This window comes from Cyprinodon tularosa, unplaced genomic scaffold (assembly GCF_016077235.1).
Source record: "Cyprinodon tularosa strain WSP-4 unplaced genomic scaffold, ASM1607723v1 ctg435, whole genome shotgun sequence".
In the NCBI taxonomy this organism is placed as follows: domain Eukaryota; kingdom Metazoa; phylum Chordata; class Actinopteri; order Cyprinodontiformes; family Cyprinodontidae; genus Cyprinodon; species Cyprinodon tularosa.
Window position 1 is genome coordinate 60600 of NW_024039158.1, and position 22473 is coordinate 83072.

A 22473-nucleotide genomic window follows, 5' to 3' on the forward strand; every position below is an offset into this window, starting at 1 on the left:
TAATCTCTCAATCCTTGCTTATGAAAGTGAACCCAGCTTATCAGCTGAGCTCCTCACAGTATCTTGGCCATATGTGTAAGAAATGGTATCGCTTTGTCCAGTTCCAGTTTGAAGTGTGATTCATGCAGTGTTTAATCAGACTCTAATGTAATCATATTGAGAAGAGTAAACTACTTTTAAATGAAAAACACATAATGTCCTCTTCTGGGATTTTATGTTCCCAAAAAGTAAAAGCACCCATCCCGCTTCTATCTGGACTGTTTAATTAAAGGTCCTCAGCTTCACTCCAATACTGCCCATTATTGAAAGATTAGGTGGGGGGATTTTTCAACCCACCCTGTGAAAGTGTCAACGCAAAAAAGAATTACCTTACACATCACAACAGCAAGCTGCTCCGGTCTTGTCAGAACCTCTTCTAGGTGGTGCATCTGAGCAACATGTTTGATAGGATGTGGTCACAAAAATCAGTTATTTGCCATTGGTTTGCATTGCATTGCATAATTTTAGCAGTGTAAGCAGAATCACTATATATGTTCCGTTGATTCCTACCTCCAGCTGTGTCCGGGCGAAGAGGCGGGGTACACCCTGAATAGGTCACCATTCCATCGCTGGACGCTTTGCATTTTTTTAATAGTATTTAGTGTTTTAAACTGTTTTATTTATATTTATTGTTTTATACTTACATTATTGCATATGCAGCACTTTGGAAATGTTTTGTTGTTTAAATGTGCTACATAAAGGTAAATGGGTTTTGCAGCCGGTCGCCGAGGCTTGGTGCCAGGGGGTGGGGCGTGTTTCAGTGCTCTGTGGAGCCGGGGCATTTTGGACGGTGCCGTGGGGGGGCCGGTGTTCGGCGCCTGGCCCTACTTCGGAGTGGCGGGCTGCCGGCTGGGCCCGCGGACTCGTTCCCGCGGCTCCCGAGGCACCGGCATGGCGATGGCTGGGGGGCTTCTTCGTGGCTGTCTCTCCTCCTCCCTTGGTGGGGGTCAGATTTCCGGGGCTGGCCCCTCCTTGGTGCCTTCGCTCTTGAGGTCCCTTTGGGCGCCTGGGGCTTTGGGTCCCCCGTCGCTGGACTCAGTGCTCTGGGGGGTGTGCCTCTTCAGCTCTTCACAACCACTATTGAGCATTTTTTCTATGGATAAACTTTACATGCACAAGTTCACCCTCACAAACAATTACAGGTGCTTGGCTCCAGGTACTCAGAAATTCACTTCCAAACAGAAACCCCACATTCATATCTTCAGGGAACACAGAGTACATGTCAGACTTAATAATATTACTTTAGCGATAGTTTCAAGGTGTTGCTTTATTGTATGTCTCGTACCGTGTCTTTTGGTTGTGCTGTTCTTTTTTCATCTCGTTACAGGTGATGAAGCAGACTGAAAATGTTTTGTCATTGTCTCCTTTCTTTCTCCTCTTTCTTTCATCTTTTCTCTTTTTTTCTTTTTTCCTTTTCTTCTTCTGTTTTTCTGCTGTATTTACATTGCAGTGTCCATATAAACTGAAAAACTCATAATTATAATAAAGCAATTTATATGCATGAAAGAAGTGGAGCAATATGGCAATTGCTATACTGCTACACTTGTGAAAGTAAAATCTGTTGGGCTCTTTTTGGCATCAAAACAATTATTCTTATTTCCACATTGCCAGACAGGACACTGTAAAAAAAAAAAAAAAAAAAAATATATATATATATATATATATATATATATATATAGATATATATATATCTATATATATATATATATATATATATATCTATATATATATATATATATATATATATATATATATATAAATATATATATATATATATAGATATATATATATCTATATAGATATTTATATATATATATCTATATATATATATATATATATATATATATATATATATATATATATATATATATATATATATATATAGATATATATATATATATATATATATATATATATATATATAGATATATATATCTATATATATATATATATATATATATATATATATATATATCTAAATATATATATATATATATAGATATATATATATCTATATAGATATTTATATATATATATCTATATATATATATATATATATATAAATATATATATATATATATATATATCATATATATACATATATATATATATATATATATATATATATATATATATATATATATATATATGATATATGCTACATAAATAAAGTGGATTGGGTTGGTTTTAATGATCATCAGATAATTTAATTCAGTGCTTTTGGCACCGTAGATGTGTGAACTTAAAGTTTTTATTGTTTTGTTTTTCTGATTGGTTCAAAACATTCTCTTATCTATCAGGGGTTTATGTTCTGTCTACAAACCTGTTCCGGGATTACCACTATGTGAACATCCCAAAGACGTGGGCCAAAGCTCAGCAGTACTGTAGAGAGGTGTATGGTGATCTGGCCACTGTAGACAGCATTGAAGAAAGCAGCAGATTATTCACTGCCCTGCAGGAACCTGGAAAGTTTGCTTGGATCGGCCTTTATGATAACATCACCGGTTGGAAGTGGACGATGGGAGAGGATGACTTTGACTTTGTCGGTGAAAACGGTTTCCCACCCTGGGAAAAAAACCAGCCTGACAATGCAAATGCAAAGCAGAGCTGCATCGTCATGAACTATATTGGGGGATGGAGAGATGAGGACTGTGAAACAGAGCGCAGATTTATCTGCTTTGATGGTAAGATGAATCTTACCAAACCAAATATTTTGTTTCCAGCATTACTGTGAATGAAACCTTCAAATATCAAAATAGGAAAAATAGGGGAAAATAGTAATTTCACAGTAGAAAATGTCTGAAAATTGGATTCTCACTATTTCCCTCTTTTTTTTTACCATCAGAAAAAGCTGCTTCTAAATACATTCCAGTAAACATTCTAAAAACTTGGGAAGATGCTAAGAATTACTGTCGATCTGAACACACTGATCTTGTCAGAGTGTGGAACATGTCTCAGAACAACGAAATTCATCCCATGCTTGGAATTAACCATTGGATGGGCCTTTACAGAGATCTCTGGGCTAACTGGTCTGACCAAAGCCCAGTTACCTTCACAAACTGGGAGGTAGGCCAGCCTGACAACAGCGGCAGCACCAACATGACTTCCTGTGCTGCAGTCAAAACGGACACAGGAAAATGGTGGGATGTTGACTGCAGTGAAGAGCACGAGTTTATTTGTCAGACTCTGATCCCACCAAGAAGGAGGATAAAGCTGAGCTTCCAGTCTGAGGCTGACTTGACTGACCCTCATATCCAGCAGCAGATTTTAGAGCAGGTACAGTACAAGCCTTAATTTCACTATAAATTCACTTTTTCTCTCTTCCTTGAGACATTTAACACAAAAGTTCAGTTGACCTAAAGTTATATAGCAGTTTTTTAAAGAAAAGTTCTCTTGGAAAGTTTTGAGCAACAGCACCCTCTCTGAGGCTGGGGTCATCTCTGTGCAGAGCTCCTAACTGATTCCCCACTATAAGCTGGCTGATAAACCATACCTCATCATCAGCTAGCAGCTCAGTTGCTGCAAATGCACTCCCTCCATCTACCTCATTTTTCTTAAACCAGACCTTTTTGGCACTACTGGCTTCTATATGAACTTAAAATTGGGTTTAATTAGAGAGGGGAAGACAAAACCCAACAGGGCAGAACCAGAACCTTTGATGGCTGTGTTAAGGACCAAGGCATGGACACTTTACTCCTGCTCCACTGCCAAACCTCCAACAATTTCTTCTATTTATAAGACCCTACATCACTGCCAAAGTTTTCCACAATTACCCACAATTGAATGCACTAATATGTAGACATGCATGAATGTTTACACGTTGTCCACCTCAATGAAAAAAGCCATTCTGTATGCAGAATAAATCTGCTGATCTGCTCAAATCTGCATACTAAACTATATTACGTGAAATCTTAATAAAAGCTATGCTGAGAAAATAAATGTTTTTACATCCTTTCTGTTATATAATTCTCTGTCCTAGAGTCCCTATCCTATTTCAGGCAGCTCCATTTTCAGCTATAAGTTGTAAATAATTTCAGCCAATTTTGGTTTTATATCTGCATCTCAGTGTACTGCTATAGTGCATGATCTAAGAACTATACCACTAAAATACAGATAAACAAGGTGAAATCATGTTTCCATATCCCAGACTGCTACATACATGATTATGATGACAGACAGAAAATAAAACAGAATTGATTTGAATACATCCATTTACAGAGCAAAGCCATTATTATTCCATACAATTAAGTACTTTCATTATCCAATTTCATTATTTAATGGGGACCTGGATCCCATTCTGGTGGTGCATGCACAGATTAGCTGATGGTACAGATTGTGCTTCCGGTGCAAATCGGGTAGTGACATGACCTGTGTCCCCTGCAAAGACATCAAAACAAAGGATTTTAATAGAAATCTTCTCTTTGGACTAGAGACTGACATTTTTTCGGGAATCCCACGGGTCACGGGATTCCCGTGGGATTCCCGTGGGATGGGAGTCAGTATTAGTAACGATCACGGGATTGGGATGGTACAGGATTAAACAATAACGGGAGCAGACGGGAGTGGGAGCAAACCAATAGTAACTTCCGCTCTGAGTTTTTCACCCGCGCTCAAAAACAACAAGAATGGGAGTGGTGCGGGAGCGGGAGTCATTCTGAATGGGAGCGGGATGGGAGTGGGAGTAATTTCACCAGGAGTGGGACGGGACAGGATTTAGATTTCTACTCTGGCCCGGGATCGGGACGGGACACCATTTTTTTCTGTGGGAGTGGGACGGGACAGGAGTGAAAATCCACTCCCGTGTCAGTCTCTACTTTGGACTGGATGTAGACAACCTGGTCATACTGTATAAATATTGTACCCATTGACACATTTATTTTATCTGGTTATTCACACAGAATCCTGTATTATTTACATCAGAACTTGAGATGTCCCTTTGTAGCAATGGCCTTCTCCTATGAAACATCCCATAGCAAACAGAATTTCTTAATCTTTCCAAATCAAAGTGCTTCCATGACTGCTGAGTAGAGCTACAGAAGAAAAAATCATTTAAACTGCTTTAGCATCTTAGCTCTGTTGTTATAGTTATGACTCTCTTTAAGCGTCAAATTTACTTGACAAAAAAACCCCCACACATTTGCATAAAATAAAGACAGGACAGTTATTGATTAAAGAGTCAAGCTGATAAACCAAATTGTAATTAATAAAATTAAAACCCCAAATTAATAACCTTTTTTTTTTCTCCATTCTTTCCTTTAGCTGCACTCTAAACTGGAGACGGATGGAATTACAGACTTCAAACTCCGCTGGGTTGAGAAAGGTGGACAAGTTTTTCACAAGAAAAAATCCCAAAACACCTGAGGAAAGCTCACCCTTTTAAAAAGTGAAATTATCAAGTCAAAATTATATTCACTTCTTAGATGAAATACTCAAAACCTTTGTGTAGAAACTAGTGTTGCACCGGTGCCATTTTTTGGCCCTGATACCGATACCCCATACACGGCAGTGCAATATCAGCCGATACCATCTGTTTGTATATATATACAACTGCATACTACTTGGATGTAAAATTATTGCCATAATGTCTTTGTCAAGCTGCTGCCTACCTTTGTGAAGCAGGAAACAGACTAATAAAAAGTGAATCCAGTAGAACTTTTTATTGCCTACCTGGAATGGGTGACAATAGTTGAATAAAGTTTTGGCTCTCAAAATCTCTGTGTGTAAATCTACATTTATAAAACTAAAACTTTTTCTTCTGCTCCACTCTGTTTTGAAGGTTGGAAACATTAGCAGGGTGAAGTTTTGAATAGTTTGAGGTCTTGATATTTTTAAGTAAGTGTAGCACTCTATGTCTTAGCCTGCATGTTATCATAACTAGGGTTAATTTCTCTCTTGAATTTTTTTTTCAGCTTTACACATGCTCTGTAAATTACTTAACATGCTATAAACTCCATAATAAAAATTATACACCTGATATTAAAAAATTGCTAATAAATGCAATAATAAATGTTCCTGTTTTTGGTCTAAGGACATGCTGGTGCCTCTTGAATTATTGTTTGTTGTGTGAAACAAAATGTTTGAGTGGTGTTTGGTAAAATTAATTGTAGAGTTGTCTAATAAATAAAATATTATTGATCATATTGTGTGACCATTTTTAATTAATTTCCTAAATCCTCATAAAAATGTAATTCAGTGTATTTATTAGGATCCTAAATGGTTATTGACGGCGCAATCCGTTAATTCTGGAGTTTTTGGGATCGTGATTTATTTTTCTGGGTATCAGTGGTCACTCTGAGCAACATCATGGTTAACTGGTTAGAGAGCAAAGCCTTCAATGCTTAAGATTCCTTATAACTGAAATGATTGTGGACGTCGTCTGTGTTCATCTATTTAATCCCACTTTTCACTTTTGAGGTTGAGAAAAGTCAAACAGTGTAACGCTCCATGTCTCCTGGCTAAGGTATGAATATTAAACTCCTGTGTTGATCATACAATTAATAATAGGTAATGGGGCATGACATGATGGTTAATTACTAAAGATCCGTGTTACCTGGGACAAGGATTTTTAGGAGTACTTTTCCTTTAAACCCTTTTGGAGAAATGGCTGAAGTCAAACAGGTGATATACATTTCTTTCCAGCGCTCCTCAAAGACAATACATTTAATACAATAGTTGTCATTTAACCTAGTGCATTAGAGGGTTCTGCACCTGTCCGTCTCCCTTAGTTTGCTTACATTATGATCTAAACAACCCTGGAGCGGAAGGTCACACGCCTCATTTCACCACCTTATTGAAGCATGGAAATGGGAATCGGGAGATATTTTCACACAGCAAAGGAGGCAGGAGAGTTGATTTTGCATAATTACAGCAGAATTGCTGAAGCGATGATCATGATCAGTGGCCAAAGCAAAAAAAAAAAAAAAACATGAGATTTTGAGTGAAGATCTTTGGAAAAGCACATTCCTTATTTGAACTGAGAAGTGAGGAACTCCAATACCAGGTTAAGTCCTTTTCAAAGAACTGATGGTTTGGATTGCATTGTACTCAGAAGTCACAGAAACACGTTAAATTATTAGATTCAAGATTTAAATTTTGAGGTTGTTTGTTTTCCATGTACATTCTGGGATTCTCTCCAGATTAATCCTACACGATAAAATCATGATCACTACCCTGGATCATATTTTTGCATACAATCAGACAAAGAATTGTGTTGTATAATGCCTGTAGCAATTACAGCCTATTGAATGGGACCATGCACACCATTAACGATGCTATGGAACTGCTCGTCTCACTAGGATAGAGCAGGAGTTTGGGGATTTCTGGTGCATGTTCTCATTTGAATAACTGATCTCAGTAGTCCTTCAATAGGCTCTTTTGTTGGATCCTGCATTTTTATTTTAAGAAACCAGATCCAATCATGTAGAGTTTGAATGCAAGAGGTGTAACAAGTCATCTTCCTCTTTAGAATCACTGGGCTCTATAAACAACCCTTACATAGAAGTCTGTTTGTATAGTGGCGGCTATCTGTCCTGTGCGCCTCTATGTTCCCTGGGTTGATTGGTCTGATGACCAGGCAACCCCACTCACTAAGGACAGGTAGTGCTATGGTTGAATGGATTAATAAAAAATAAAAATAAATAAAAGACAACCATATACTTGTTCTAACAATAAAGCAGATATTTTCCCAATATAAACTCATGATTAATTTTTTTTATTTTTAAGGATACATCCTGTTTAAAGGAGAGCAGGAAATTATTAATATTGCCGCCTATGTATAAGTAAAGGAGACTAGGAGGGATTATCGGAATAAAATCATGCAAATCCTCTTTAGGATTATTTTGATCATGGTGACAAACCAAGCATAACACCAGCAGAAGTTTATCTTTTATCTGCATATGTTTTATGAGAGTACCACCATATGGTCTTCATATGGTAGTAGACGGGGAGCGCTACTTCAGCAATTCTTTAGAGTTTTTTTACAGACCTAGCCACCGTATACAATCTACAAGAAAACCAAGAGCTGTTTCTATAAGTGAAAAGTTACCTAGATCAGTCTTCATGATGATGCAACAAGATGAACGTGGGTAAGGAAAGATGAAATCTTTAACAGTAATGGAGATTTAGGCTTCTGGATAAATACTAAGCCTGATGATAGAGATTTCAAAGAGGGGTGTGGCGTGATTGCTCAGATTAGGGTTTGGCAAGATGAACTTTGGAAAGAATATTTTGCGGATTAGAAGGAAAAGTGATAATATCTACTGTAAAAGGTGGGAATATCTTTGCATCTGTAAAATATACAGAAAATAAGGAAGAGTGTTGGTAGTGTGATAGTCTGGGGACTGATTAGGGCTTTTAGGACAAATTTGTTTAAGTAATAGAACAATTAATTTTCTTGTGGAAAATGGAACTATACTAACTAGTGTCCATTGCAAACATGATTAGGGAGAAATACTTTCCCTCAAGAAGTGTTGCTTTAGAAAGCCATTTCTTTTCTTTAACTAATTAACATATATCAGAAACTGGCTTTTTTCCTATATAAACAGAAATTTGAAAAACAAATTTGTTTTTAAACCACTCTATGGGTGCTATTGTTTTTCTAACAATCCATATAAAAGCATCTCTTCGAAGAGGTCAGCAGAGTCCTTATCTTTCAGCCATGGCAAGGACATGAAACCAGATTAGACAAAAGCAATCTTTTTCCCATTGCCCTGACGAAGGCCCTTCCAGACGAAACGTGTTGCCATGTTTTTAATCATAGTAGCCATGCACTAATAAAGGCTTTTAACAGCTTTCCTCCTGAGTGCCTTTTTTTAAATTTTCAAATTGCATCCCTTAATGGAGAGCACCAGAGGGACATGTTTTCACTCCTATAATTTACTCTATGCTCAGTTTATTTACTATTAAACTATACATTTTTGCTAAATCCATGATTTAAAAATAGAGGACTATAAACTACAAACCCATCATGTACAAAGAAAACTGTGAAAACCATTAAATGTCTTCATTCTGATATTTTTTCCAAATGGCAGTGCAAGGTTAATAACTTCGTTTTAGACAGATCATTTGTTTGTGTTTACTTCCTGTTTTAAATGACAAATCAGTAAATTACTGGCTTTGCATAGCTACTGAATGAGAAGGTGGAGTTAAAGAACAAAGGTTAGAAAATTCGAAGCTTTGAGATCTTTTTAATCAAAGATTCAAGGAGGGCAACGGAAAGAGAGAAGAGACCAGGTGAGCCAACCAAATGGTTCTTATTTTAACATTACTGGTTACTGAGTTATATACAAATCAGATAATTAGAACTTAGAAGAAAAGAAAAGACAAGAATTTTAACTTGAACTTTAACTCACTGATAAACTCATTTTAACTAAGGAAATGTGGGAAGTCAAATATAATATTACTGTCAAAAATAATCTTTGTAAAAAATCAGTATTAAAATTCTGTGTAGATTTTTTTTTTTTTTGGTGCATTTTACATTTGAGTTTAATTAAAAATAAAATGAAGTTTGTGTCAACCTCTTAATAAATAAGATTTAATTTAATATATTTACATATTAAATATCTGCATTTTATTTATAAATCTATTCATTTTAATAGATTTACAGGATGAGGAAGACTCTGCTTCTTGTTTTCACCTTCTCATGTGAGTTTCTGTTAAGAGGAAAATGAAACCTTTTTTTGTAGATATATATCGATATTATTCTGGGATAAACTTGTTATTATGCTTCGGCCATCAGGGGTTTATGTTCTGTGTATAGACCTGTATCCAGAGTACCACTATGTGAACATCCCAAAGACTTGGGCCAAAGCTCAGCAGCACTGCAGAGAGATGTACGACGGCGACCTGGCTACAGTAAGCAGCTCAGAGGAAAACAATAGGTTGATCACCGTCCTGCAGGAAACTGGAAAGTTTGCTTGGATTGGGCTTTATGATAACACCACGAGTTGGAAGTGGACCATGGGGGATGCCGACTTTAATATAGAAACGAAAGATGGTTTTCCACCCTGGCAACATCAGCCAGACAACACACAGGGCAATGGGAGCTGCATTGCGATAAATCTTCACGGAGGTTGGTGGGATTTCTCCTGTGAGGTAAAGCACCCTTTTATCTGCATTGATGGTAAGATGATTTTTTTACTACATCAAATATGTATTTTTTTAACCAACAGCTAATAAAGAAATATCATTTTTAAGTGAGGCTGTAGAAGAAATTAAAAAAATTTAAGAATAGAACGAGTGAAAGTTGTATTTACTCTATTTTCCTCTTTGTCCTTTAGAAAAAGCTGCTTCTACATACATCGTAGTTGAAACATCTATGGTTTGGGAAGATGCTAAGAACTACTGTAGGTCCAAACATACAGATCTTCTCAGAGTGTGGAACTTGTCTGAGAACAACAAAATCCACGCACTGATCGAAACGCATCACTGGATCGGTCTTTACCGAAACCTCTGGGCTAAGTGGTCTGATGGACGTCTGGCTACCTTTAAAAATTGGGAAGCTGGCCAGCCTGACGACGTCTCAACTTCCTGTGCTGCGGTCAAAACAGACACAGGAACATGGTGTGATGTTGACTGTAATGAAGAGCACGAGTTTATTTGTCAGAAACCGATTACCAACAAGAGGTTAAAGTTGCGGTTCCAGTCTGAGGCCGACCTGACCGACCCTAACATCCAGCAGCAGATTTTAGAGCAGGTAGTAACCCTCGATTTGACTACAACTTTTTTTTTTCCTTTTTCGTGAAATGTGAACAATACTTTTAAAAAAATTCAAAGGTACAGTAAATAGCTTGTTAAATATGGGTTCTGTTGAGAAATTTTGAGCAATCAATATGTGCAGCTTCCTTAAACAACTATCTGCACCACAACTGTGTAAAACTATTATAATTTCAATCCCTGTTTATTGAACTCAGAAAGTTAAAATAGAACTGCTTGTAAAAAATTTTATGAATACATACATATATATATATATATATATATATATATATATATATATATATATATATATATATATATATATATATATATATATATATATATATATAGGGATAGTACAATGAATTATATGTTTGAACAGAGTGTTACTTAACCGATTACACATAACACATAATATGTCTATAGAGCTGTGGCAAATTCCCAAATCAATCTTGATTGACCATTCTGAGAAGGAACTACAAAGGAGTAGATTATTATAGAAAGACATTCTACTTAAAGTGTCCTACTAGCTCATATTTATTCAATTGAAGTCTTTAAAATAGACACTAAGATTTTTACCTGTTTCATCCCGTGTCTCCTCTCCCCATTAACCCCTGGCTCCCTCGCTTTGCCCTATTCGGTTTTCAAAACAAATCAGTCTCAGTCGCTCTCGCGTCATCTCGTGCTGCATTCACTGCAGTCCGTCATTGGAAATTAGCGGACGTAATTCTCAAATTATCCATAATTTATAAGCCTCGCCACCCCTAACGCCAACTGGGGTGGCAGCAGAGGTGGCAAGGCTGTCATTTAGGGTGGCATTTGCCACCCTATGCCACCCCAGTAGATCCCCCTATGGTTGTCCGCGACAAAGACCCTCCCCTATGACACACCCACTGGCAAACTGTTCCCATATATATTTAGCTAGAGTGACTCTGATTATAGAGTAAAAATGTATGTAAATATAATGTGTTCATATAAACCACTTTTGTGTTTTTGAACATTATATTTATTCATTTACTTATTTGAACTGTTATTTACAAAAGATAAGAGATTTCTGACACCCCCAGGAGCTGCCACCTTAACGTGGTGGGGTTGTTTGAGTGCCCGAATGATCCTAGTAGCTATGTTGTCTGGGGCTTTATGCCCCTGTTAGGGTCTCCCGTGGAAACAAGGTCCTAGGTGACAGGTCAGACTAAGAGCAGCTCACAAGACCATAATGGGTAGAATTAAACCAAGGACCATGGCGTTGCCCTGTATCATATATGCAATAATGAAAGCCAATCAACAGAACAATCTGTGTTATAATATGACAACATAAAATGGGTTTTGTTTTTTCTGCTTTTAGCTGCACGCTAAAATGGAGGCCAACGGTTTAACAGACTTCAAACTTCGCTGGACTGAGATGGATGGGAAGGTTTTTAAAAAGGAACCAAAGAGAAAAACATGAGGAAAGTCCCTCCATTTTCAGTTGGTGAAACAAAATCCATGTGATTCTATTCTAACCTGCAGTAGTTCATATCATAATGGTCCACTTCTCTGGAAGTCTCTTCTGCAACATCATAGGTTAATGTCTCAAGCCTTTAGTTAAAGAATTATTTAGTAGTTGCTTTTTAAATTATATATTTATATGTATTTCTTTTATTATTGTTGTTTTAAAATATTCTTATACAGGTCTTAATATATGTATTGATTGTTATACAGTTTATGGTGTCTGGGTTTTTTTTCTTTGTTTTGTTTTTAAGGGCCAATGAATCATGTGATATGATATTGTGTGTATCAATAAACGTGTCTTTACTAGTTCATATAAACATATTTCTGACAAAGTTAGTAAATTATTTCCTTTTTGGCTCCTTTTTCTAAGCTAAATATATTTATTTTAGAGCTAAAAAAAAGATAATAGAGATTTATAATCTGTTTTAGATGTTGATATAATAAACAGGTTGGGATAAGTTAGAGAAGTCCTGTATATCCAATTATAAACATTACACAACAAACTGTGATGCAATGCCTGGTCTCCTCATTTAAGTACGAAAAAATATTTGGTCTTCATATGATGTTTTTATATTAAACTTGGTGGGATAGGTTTCATAAAGCATTTAACTTGCTTTTAATTTTACCAAACAACAATCATATCAAGCTTTGTGTGTTTTGTTTAAAAGCTTATTTGTTCCTAAGAAGAATAAAAGAAAAATAATGATGTGATCTAAAAACATTAAACTTTATTCTGAAATACCAACATGAGTAGTGCTTCCAAAATTAGAGGAAAAGTTTGAGTTTTTTTACTTAGAAGTAATACGTTATAATAAGTATTTCCCTATCTAAGTCTTTAGTTATCTTAGATTTAACTTACCTTGTTAAAATTGTGCAAAGATCCACACATTGTCTTCTTCATGCCTTGGACCTTATGCTAACATATGGTATTGATTCTAAAGACATAAAAGTAATTCCCCTCAACCCTTTACTATTGGAAAACTTTTTAGTAAGCTCCTAATTTTATTTAAATAAGTTCTCTCTCCCCTGAATAAAATGTTACTTTAGCAAATAATTATCAGAGAATATGGTGACAAATTTCAAATAATCAGTTTGTTTTTTCAATCTTCTCTGTCTCACAAAAACAAACAAACCTTCTGGACCTTTATAATCCCTACATGCAGCCTGTTTGATAGACTAAACTCACAATTATTCTATCAAGTATAAATAAGCTTTTTAGGTTTTAGGAGGTATGACTTTTATTTATTTTTTGTAGACAAACTGTTACACTAACCTATATGGAAGTTTTTGAGAAGAATAAAATTTATGTATTACACTTTTTATCGGCGAAACTGTGTTTTGGTTCTCAAGTTGTTTTCAAATTTAACTAACTGTTTTTTTAAGGTTTCCAAAAGAAGCCTGACATTGAAGAGTATAATTATAAATATTAGAATTAGAACATTGTTTTTTATTTTTTATTAAAACTGCAACTATTTTTCCACATTTCTCATGTTTTTATGTAAAAACTAAAGAACCTGTTTAACTGCCAGTCAGTGAGCAATAAAACATTATTGGTCATATTTGAACTCTTCCTTATTATGTTATTCTTATACATTTTTCTAAGGTCCACATTTGTGTGACCATTTTCATTAATCTTTCTGCTGCAGTAAATTTGCCCATTGTGGGACATTAAAGAGATTTTCTTTTCTGTTCTATCAAAGGGGTAGAAAGACATAAGTAAATCTAAACAACATATGTATGAAAAATATATCTGCTAAATCTCTAATATTCAACAACAAAAAATACTTAGTTATACAAATTATGAAAAACAGCAATAAAAAAATAAGAATCCTATCAGATGTTTAATTCCCACACTGCAGATATATTAGAATCAGTCCTTAAAGGGGAACACCTTTTTGTTTTTACATTGGGCCCTTGATTTTACGTTATTACATCATGTTCTACTCACCCATATCAGTTTTGTGTCATTTGGAGCTGTTCTAAAGATATTTGGTTAGGTTATATCCAGGTAACACCAAACCCATATACACAGTAACAGATAAAACCTTTAGATAAATCAAACATTATTCGCCACATATCTGACTCTATAACCATTAAATTAGCAATTTTCATACATTTCAGACGGAACTATTCTCATACTTGGATTATATTAAACTGAACTTCCAATATTCACCACTGTTTGGGACTAAGTACCATTTCCTCTGATCATTGAGCAGCCGGCTTGCTTGGTCTCGCAATGCATCATGGGATATCCAAGGATAGCGAGGATGCATCGGACCCATCCTTCAAATCGGGCAAACGGAAGGACGCATTTTAAGGCCGCATAACGAGGAGTCTTGGAATCCGACCAGACCTCGGCTCCACGCTATGACATAATCGGCCTTCGAATCTAGCCTTCTAAGGACACAGCCCATGAATTAGAACAGAGCCAGTATCTGTCAGGGTTCCTGTGTGTGTGTGTGTGTGTGTGTGTTTGTGAGTGCGAGTGATGCCTTTTCTCCTGAGAGGATCTTGGTGGAGTACCTGTGTTGCCTACACAGGTGGAGCTTGTCAGCTTCATCAGAGTGCTGGGATAAAAAGTGCAGCAGAGACTTCACTCAGCGCTGGACGATTTTCATTTACCAGTTTTTCTGGCGCTTTGTTTCAGAGGACTCAGTTCACCGACTCACCTTCCAGTGGATTTACCAGCAAGTTAACTGCCTGCCCACTCCACCAGCAATCATTTCCCACCTGACTCCATCAAATCTCTGTATTTCCAACCATCTTGCACTATCAGAAGGAAACCACCAGCCTCCCCACACGGGACCCAGAACATATTCCCTCCACGGCTCGCTCAGAGTATTCTGAAACGCCACCATTCACGTAACCTCCTCAGACTCCTGAAGGAACAAGAAATGTCTGTTTCTCTTTGTTTTGTCAATAAATCCCTTTTTCCAAATTTTAACTGAGTTGATTCTGCATGTGGGTTAGAAGATTAAATCCCAACATGACAATTTCAGTACAAAGATTGTTTGTTTAAAAAGGAATAGTAGGGGACCAGCCAAGAAATGTGGGGAAATATTGAATGACCATACTGTACTTAAAGAAATATATATAAATAACCCTTTGAAATCAGTGAGTTGACCTGCCCTCTAGTTTAAATATATTATTACATATTTTGTAGTTGCTAGTTTCTGTAAGATCTCACTCACCCCTCCTCTTCTGTTATCTTGGGCGGCTTGGGCCTCGGCAGATGCAGAGTTACAGAGTTTTTTTTTATTTTTGTTTAGTTTCTTTGTCATCAAAGCGTATGACACGAGACAAAATATGGAATGTCTTCAGAGATAGGGATGCTTAAATATTGCTCTTCCCCTAAAAATGACATGCAGTATGTGTTCAGCACATAGAATAAATATAAATAAAAAAAAGTTATGCTTTATCAGTTGTCCCCATCGAATTAGGAAAAGTCACGAAAGATGAAGCAAAAAAAAATCTTAACTATTTTTTAAATGATAAACATTAAATGGGATCAAATTGACCCCAAGAACGAAAGGAGTTTTAAAAAATGCCTTTCAATACACAACCCCATTTCTTCTAATACAAAAGCATCGAGATAAAATCACTCCCCCCTGCCAGGAACCTTGTGTGTTACTAATGTTTATAAGGCGCTATTCTAAAATAACTGAAACACCATGGCCGTTTCTCAGTTCACTAGGACGCCGGTACAGACTCGTGTTCTCACCATGTATTTTCTAGAGAAGAACACAGGAAAGTGTGGACTTGGGGAGAACGGGAGAACGCAGCATAAATATGGGTCAATTGGAACAGAAGCGTACTGATGACATCACCAAACGCTCAGCATGTCTGGAGCCGCATTTCACCTCCTGTTATTAATAGTCTCTAGATAATAAAATATTCTTTCTTTTTTCATTTAGGGGGGGAATAATAATGAACACAGTCAGATAAACACAAATCAAATGAACATTTTGCCAAATAAAACAATATTATTTTAATAGTATTTCACACGTCTATGCTGAGAGAGGGCTGCTACAGATGGACTAGGATTAGACCTGGCTGCCCGCTGGTTGCTGCAGTCTCTCAACTTTAGAAATCTTATTTTAAATGACGCATTAAATCAGTAAATGGCCCATATAGTTATGTATAAAAGTAAAATGTTCTCACCTCAAATGATCTTAAAACATACTTTTATTAAACAACAGCAACAAAAACCTGCCGATGGCACCACTGCTGCTTCAACCATGTCAGCCTCTTAAACCCAGGGGGCTACCATCCTCACAGCATCATCATCATCGCCCTCTTCCTCATCTGAGCCAGTAGAACCGAGTGCTTCAGGAGCTGGAGGCAGTAGTAGCAGCTCAACAACAACTGCTGCTTACCTTATCAAGGCTGCACTTTAAAAATCAAATTGTCTAGAGAGCTGTTCTAAACAAAATTTATTTTTGTTTACACTTGTGTATATAAAATGATAAAATAAATCTGTCTAAGTCTTTTTTTTGCTGTTGTTCAATAAAAGTATGTTTTAAGATCATTTGAGGTGAGAACATTGTACTTTTATACATAACTATATATATATATATATATATATATATATATATATATATATATACATTTAGTGTATTTTGCTAATAAGATTTTAATTCTACAGATGAGCATTTCAAAATAAAGGCATGTCTGTTGCTCACCTCTTTTCTCACTCAGTAACACACAGTACCGCTCACTTAAAGTATACTTTGAGCCCAGAGATAGCATCAAATGACACCATCGAGGCTCATCAAACACACTAAAGTCGTGGGTCTAAGCCTACAGCTAAAAGACAGAAAACATCCTTAAATTATTTTCCTAGACTTCAACATGTTATTTGAAGGCTAATATGAAACTAAATATATACATAGCTCAGAAAGCTGAAATGAATCATAACAAACTGAACACAATTCAGGATATATAGTTACTTTAAATACTTTCTAACTTTCTAAGTATACGGTATTCATATTTGGAAAGATGCGAGTGATTTTAAAAATAGAATCTTATGTGTAGAGAGTCCGATAAAACCATTATTGGAATAAAAAGCTCAACAGAGCTATGGCTCGGTGTGAGGTTTGAAACTGTATTAAAGGGATATTGTGTGAAAACTACTGCTATCTTATAGCTTTGAAGTGGGGGTATTTCATTGAAATGAATGCTACATCCCAGCATGTCAATGCCTCAAACATGTATAGCATCAGGACAGATTTTACAGTAGGCCTATCCATATACAGTCAGAACTTTTAGTTACAATGCAGTTGTTGCCCCTCCTGTCATGGCTGTGCATGTTCATCAGGCATCACATCCCGAATATATGACGCCATGGGATGCTATCTATTACAGCAGCGGTAGCCGTCATGTGTCAAAAAGCCTCAACAATGCAGAAGTAACCATGTGAAGTGAAGGGAAGTCTCTCCAAGCCAAGCTGGCATTCACTGGGACAAAAACCAACTGTTCACTTCACTAAACCCATATAAATCTACAATTCTGTACCAACAAGACTGATATACAGTATGTTGCTGGTTATGCTTTCTGAGGTAACAAGCAACACTGTCTAATTGAACCGAATGGAAATAGTTAGCTTTACTCTAAATTAGGACATACAGTTCAATTGTCAAGGAGAACCTTTTATTAGCTAAACAATCATATAAGACTACTTTACCCAACCTCAGCAATCATGAATGCCAAAACTACCAGCAAAGTCAGTTTATATTACCAGTCCTCATATTGATCCCACAGTTAGCTGGAGGACCAAATAGCATAATCAGTTTGTGGTTTAGAAGGCTTAAAATGTCGTATACTTAATTTTTAGTTTTTTCAGAAAAACTTTTGAAAACACATCACACTGACACTAATGAGTCCTATCTGTGTCCGTAATCTTCTGGCAGGTACTGCAACATCACTGAGTGTTTGAAGTAACCACAGCATTTGGACACGCCCCTGACTGCATCCGTTCTCTACCTAAGCGTATGTACCCACCCACAGATAAACAGAGAGAAATAGAGGAGTTGCAGCATGACAATAATTCAGCCATGACATCAGCTGCTGCCAGGCCATCTCTGGCACACCCTAAATGAGTTCTCATGTCCCCCACGGCAAGATGAAGCACCGCTGATAAAGCTGAGCTGTGGCCCTCGGCTTGCTGCCTCACTCCGCTACTAAATCACAATCCACCTCCTGCACTCCTGTCCAATCTAGGTGCAATGGGTGGATGAATTGCAACAAAAGAATGCAATGAAATGTCTTGGCTAACACTGCTGGGATGTGGAGGCATGCAGGAAAGGAGATATGCAGTGGACAACTGTATGACCACTCAAGGGAAATACTGAATTACTTTCTAGATGCATTTTTTAGATCCTGCATTGTCTCTGGCTGTTAAAGTTTTCTCTTTTAACCAGCTGCACTTAAAGCATCATATCTGTTTCCCCTGTCTTCTAATAAAAAAACTTTTAATGGAATGAACTGTTCCCATTTGACACTAAATCAGTCCCCATTAGAAATAAATAGTGTTACGTCCCTGTCTCTGTCTTTTACTAGTGATCAGTAATGTACTTTTAATCAGAGCCTTTAATTACAATTGCCATTTTAGCTGTCACTTTGAGTCATCACCTCTTCCTGTTGGCTCTGCAAGCATGCTGTATCGAGTTGAGTGGAGTCCAAATAGAAAAGTAGCTTTGCAAAATATAAGTTTGGGAGCCAGCAAATCACACCAGCTGCAGATGCAAATTGATTCTAAGTGATTAACAATAAACAGGTGGGTTGGTAAAGCCCTGCATAATAGATTCATCATACTTTATTTTAGATTGGTACAAGCTGACCCAACAAAACTGAATGTACAGTTTATTAATTGTCTTGTTTTTTTTTTATTTATGATGAACCCAGATTAGTTGGTTCAAATAATATCATGAAATAAAACTCTTAATACTCTTATTATAGTACCCAGAACAGAACATGAAAGCAGTGTGAGCACTAACAGTTCAAAAGAGCCCCACTTCAAAATCAGGAACTTTCCCTGAAACCTATTCAGATAACTAAGCAACATATGAAGTAACTTATCATTTCTGATCATCTGAGCATCTGTTATATTTAATAACACAAATTTCACTCTATTGGCCTTTTTCCCCCTTTTTTTCCTAAGCATTGACAAAAATAAAAATGCTTCCCTGTTTTAGCAGTAATTTCTACAGAGATATTTGGGTGCTGCTGGCTTTCTTACCTATCATTAACCATGCTGATTCCATCTCATTTCACTGTAATTCACAGTCATATCTGATGAGTCCTTTTCAGGGTCGTAATGAAGCTCAAACTTCACACTTCAAAAGCCACTCCATCATCCTAATCATTTGGGAAGAGCCAAAGTGTGACCTTCTTCTATGAGGTGTACATGGTATGCAGTCGTCCATGTGACCTTTGATTCACTTAAAGCTTAATGATAGAAAGAAAAAAAACACACAATTAGAAGTTTGTGTGTTGGGTATGCACTTCGTAAGAGTGGTTAGATTTTCGATTTTATATTTTCAAGATCCTGCATGGACAATTATATAAATAAATTCAATTTTAATTCAATTCAGTTTATTGAAATAGCGCCAATTCACAACACATGTCCTCTGACCTCACTTTACATTTCAACTAGAACATACAGTCAGATTGATTCAAAGTTTTCTATATAAGGAAAACCAGTTGACTGCATTGACTCGAAGGCAATCCCTCACACTTAGCATGCTTGTAGTGACAGTGGAGAGGAAAAACTCCCTTTTAACAGGAAGAAACCTCCAGCAGAACCAGGCTCAGTGTGAGCGGCCATCTGCCAAGGCTGACAGGGGTTCAAGGAGACAGAAGTAGAAAATAAATCCTGCCATGTTTGTTTTAACAGAGCCATAGCGACACACAGAGGTGCGGTACATTCTTCATCTCCATGGCTAATTTACGCACTGGTTTAGTGCTAAATTCATGGCTGAAGTACAGCTCAACTGCCTTGATGGCCATAGTATATCACAGAGGGTGATATCTGCACTAGGTAAACAGCTGTTCTTGACCCTTAACTAGACACTGAAGCAGATTGCTGGGAGCAACAGAGGGGATAGTTGTGCTCGAAAACAAGAAAGGGAAACTGGCGGGTATTTTGGCACAGCTAAAGAGTAGGAAGCCAACCATTCTGTTTCTCTTTCTGACAAATGGCCAACACTGGATAATTAAGTCGACTTGGTACGTCTGACTGTTTGTGCAGAGATGAAAAACTATGCTGTTCTTTGCCAAAGTAGCATAAAAGGACCATGCTAGGCTCAGCCTTGCAGATTAGTGGTCTTTAATTATTCTGAGCAGACCTTGACCACTAGTCAGGGACACAATGGGAGAAGACTCCATATGTATGTGGATGAAGGTTAATTAACTAACTGGGGACAGGTAAAAAACAAAAACAAAACAAAGTTCTAAGGTAATAGAACATGTGACAATAAAATGTCTGTCATACAGGAATCTGCCACTGAAATGTATTGCCGCGTTGATGCTCACAGTGCACATTCCACCTGGTGCTGATGCTATTACCATTAGCCTGCTGCAGATTAGCATCCAGAGGCATTTTAAGTGGTTGAAGGTGACTTTAATGATATGAAACTGCCAAGTATGTCACAGTATGTCAGCTTTCCCAATTATGGAAACATCACTGTCGACTGTGTGTACACCAACATTTACGGTGGATACAGAGCTATTTCTGGACCCCGTGTTGGTGTTTTCCACCACATCTCCAGCTTGTGCAAAAAATGCATCAACATATGAGATGCAAAATACCCAAAACACCTCTCGTTCCCAGATGCTCTTGACAGGTTCCATCCCTGCTTTGAGGATTCCAACACCCATCACAACTGCCTTATATCACCACCTCATGATGGCCACAAAAAGTGAGTGGTTTGTCATCAACTCGTTAGCGACCTTGAATGAAACGAGAGGGGGACCCATATTTTTACTTTTGAATATAAATCTGACCTTGTTCGAATTTGTAAATATACTGATATAATTATTTACACCAATAAATAACTTATTTTACTAAATCCATTAACTAACTTTTCTAAAGATTATAAATACTTCTAACATTCATATCTATGGTAGATGTAAACCTGTGATCCGAAACGTATCTTTTTGAATAACACATTCACTGCTATAAAAGCAGGCTTTTGTCACTGATATTGTGTCTTAGTGCTCACATTGCTTACAAAACCATTTTGAATAAGTAATACTGTCCCAGCACTGTTACTTTTTTATGCCTTGCTGCCAAATATAGAGACGTATCTGCGTATGCAGGAGTGCAAAGAATTATTGCATAAGCGCTGCTGACCTCTGCCAAGTCCTCTATGAGAGTACTGTACGAGCAGATGGTGAAGATGGACATAGGTCTACAGTATCTATCTCTCCCGCGTAGGACAGATACACTCATTTGTGCAAAGGAAGGACACATTAATATTTGTAAATTTAGCAACTAAACTCAGCAAGATATTCTGGACAGCTGTGTGGGGGTTATGTTTGAACCAACTGGCTGCATACTGTCTTTACACAATTAATTTAAGCCAATATTGTTTTCACTCTGGTCTTAGGTTTGGAGGCAAGTCAACTGAGAGTTTTAATAAATTGTTAAGGTCAACGACTGTCCCTTTTGAATCTGTGGCTATATAAGCATGTCAGATGAAAAACTGAAAGGATCCTGCAAGGTAGAACAATAAAAAAGAAACAAAATAACAATAACAAAAACCAAACCTTAAAAATCATGATAAGATGCTCATGACAAATAAAGTGGTCATCTAGTTAAGACAGTGGTATCAAAGTGTTTTTCTCGGTTTTTGTCTGCAATGCGTAGTTATTAGCAAAGGCACCAGAGTCCTAACCTGACTCCGCCAGATGGATTTGCTCCACATATCCATCTGGAAACCTTCCGTTGAAGTCATTTTGGGAAGGGGCGAAAATACTGGTTAGCTGATTGGCCTATGTTGGTGATAGACGGGCCAAATAAACCAATCAGATCAACGAAGCATATGACGTACTAACAGAGCGACGACGAAAACACAACCACAAGATCAAATTCTTGCCGAAACCAGTCGGGAGAAGAGCAAAAACATCTTTTCCTCTGAGAAAAGCCTCCAGAGCAGTGTTTTGCTCTTCTTTCAGTAAAGAAATACTTTGTAATTCCGATAAAATTGGCGTGCTGGATAGCCACGCCAATGCTAGTTTCATCGGCTGAAG

The 22473-nt window shown here is 37.0% G+C and overlaps 2 protein-coding genes across 3 annotated transcripts; both read left to right on the forward strand.

The window, feature by feature from the left end:
- The first annotated feature begins 744 nt into the window (after window positions 1-744).
- Window positions 745-6179, forward strand: LOC119792931 (macrophage mannose receptor 1-like). The gene is made up of 4 exons (XM_038299786.1): window positions 745-955; window positions 2340-2723; window positions 2885-3315; window positions 5299-6179. The coding sequence occupies exons 1-4, from the start codon at window positions 745-747 to the stop codon at window positions 5398-5400; spliced, it is 1128 nt and encodes a 375-aa protein (XP_038155714.1). The 3' UTR covers window positions 5401-6179.
- Window positions 6180-9215: 3036 nt separating this feature from the next.
- LOC119792952 (macrophage mannose receptor 1-like) lies at window positions 9216-18734 on the forward strand. 2 transcript variants are annotated; one of them, XM_038299817.1, is made up of 5 exons: window positions 9216-9270; window positions 9636-9681; window positions 9776-10159; window positions 10317-10732; window positions 18132-18734. In XM_038299817.1, the coding sequence occupies exons 2-5, from the start codon at window positions 9645-9647 to the stop codon at window positions 18147-18149; spliced, it is 855 nt and encodes a 284-aa protein (XP_038155745.1). In that variant the 5' UTR covers window positions 9216-9270; window positions 9636-9644; the 3' UTR covers window positions 18150-18734. The 2 variants fall into 2 exon arrangements, with proteins under 2 accessions (XP_038155745.1, XP_038155744.1); XM_038299816.1 differs by lacking the exon at window positions 18132-18734 and adding an exon at window positions 12077-12613.
- The last annotated feature ends 3739 nt before the right edge of the window (window positions 18735-22473 follow it).

Excerpts from the sequence above, each read along its gene's own strand:
- LOC119792952 (XM_038299816.1), top strand. The coding sequence starts at position 9,645 with ATGAGGAAGACTCTGCTTCTTGTTTTCACCTTCTCAT. Across the intron at positions 9,682-9,775 it reads TCTTGTTTTCACCTTCTCAT|GGGTTTATGTTCTGTGTATA; the intron begins GTGAGTTTCTGT and ends TTCGGCCATCAG. Across the intron at positions 10,733-12,076 it reads AGCAGCAGATTTTAGAGCAG|CTGCACGCTAAAATGGAGGC; the intron begins GTAGTAACCCTC and ends TTCTGCTTTTAG.
- LOC119792931 (XM_038299786.1), top strand. The coding sequence starts at position 745 with ATGGGTTTTGCAGCCGGTCGCCGAGGCTTGGTGCCAGGGGGTGGGGCG. Across the intron at positions 956-2,339 it reads GATGGCTGGGGGGCTTCTTC|GGGTTTATGTTCTGTCTACA; the intron begins GTGGCTGTCTCT and ends CTTATCTATCAG. Across the intron at positions 2,724-2,884 it reads CAGATTTATCTGCTTTGATG|AAAAAGCTGCTTCTAAATAC; the intron begins GTAAGATGAATC and ends TTTTACCATCAG.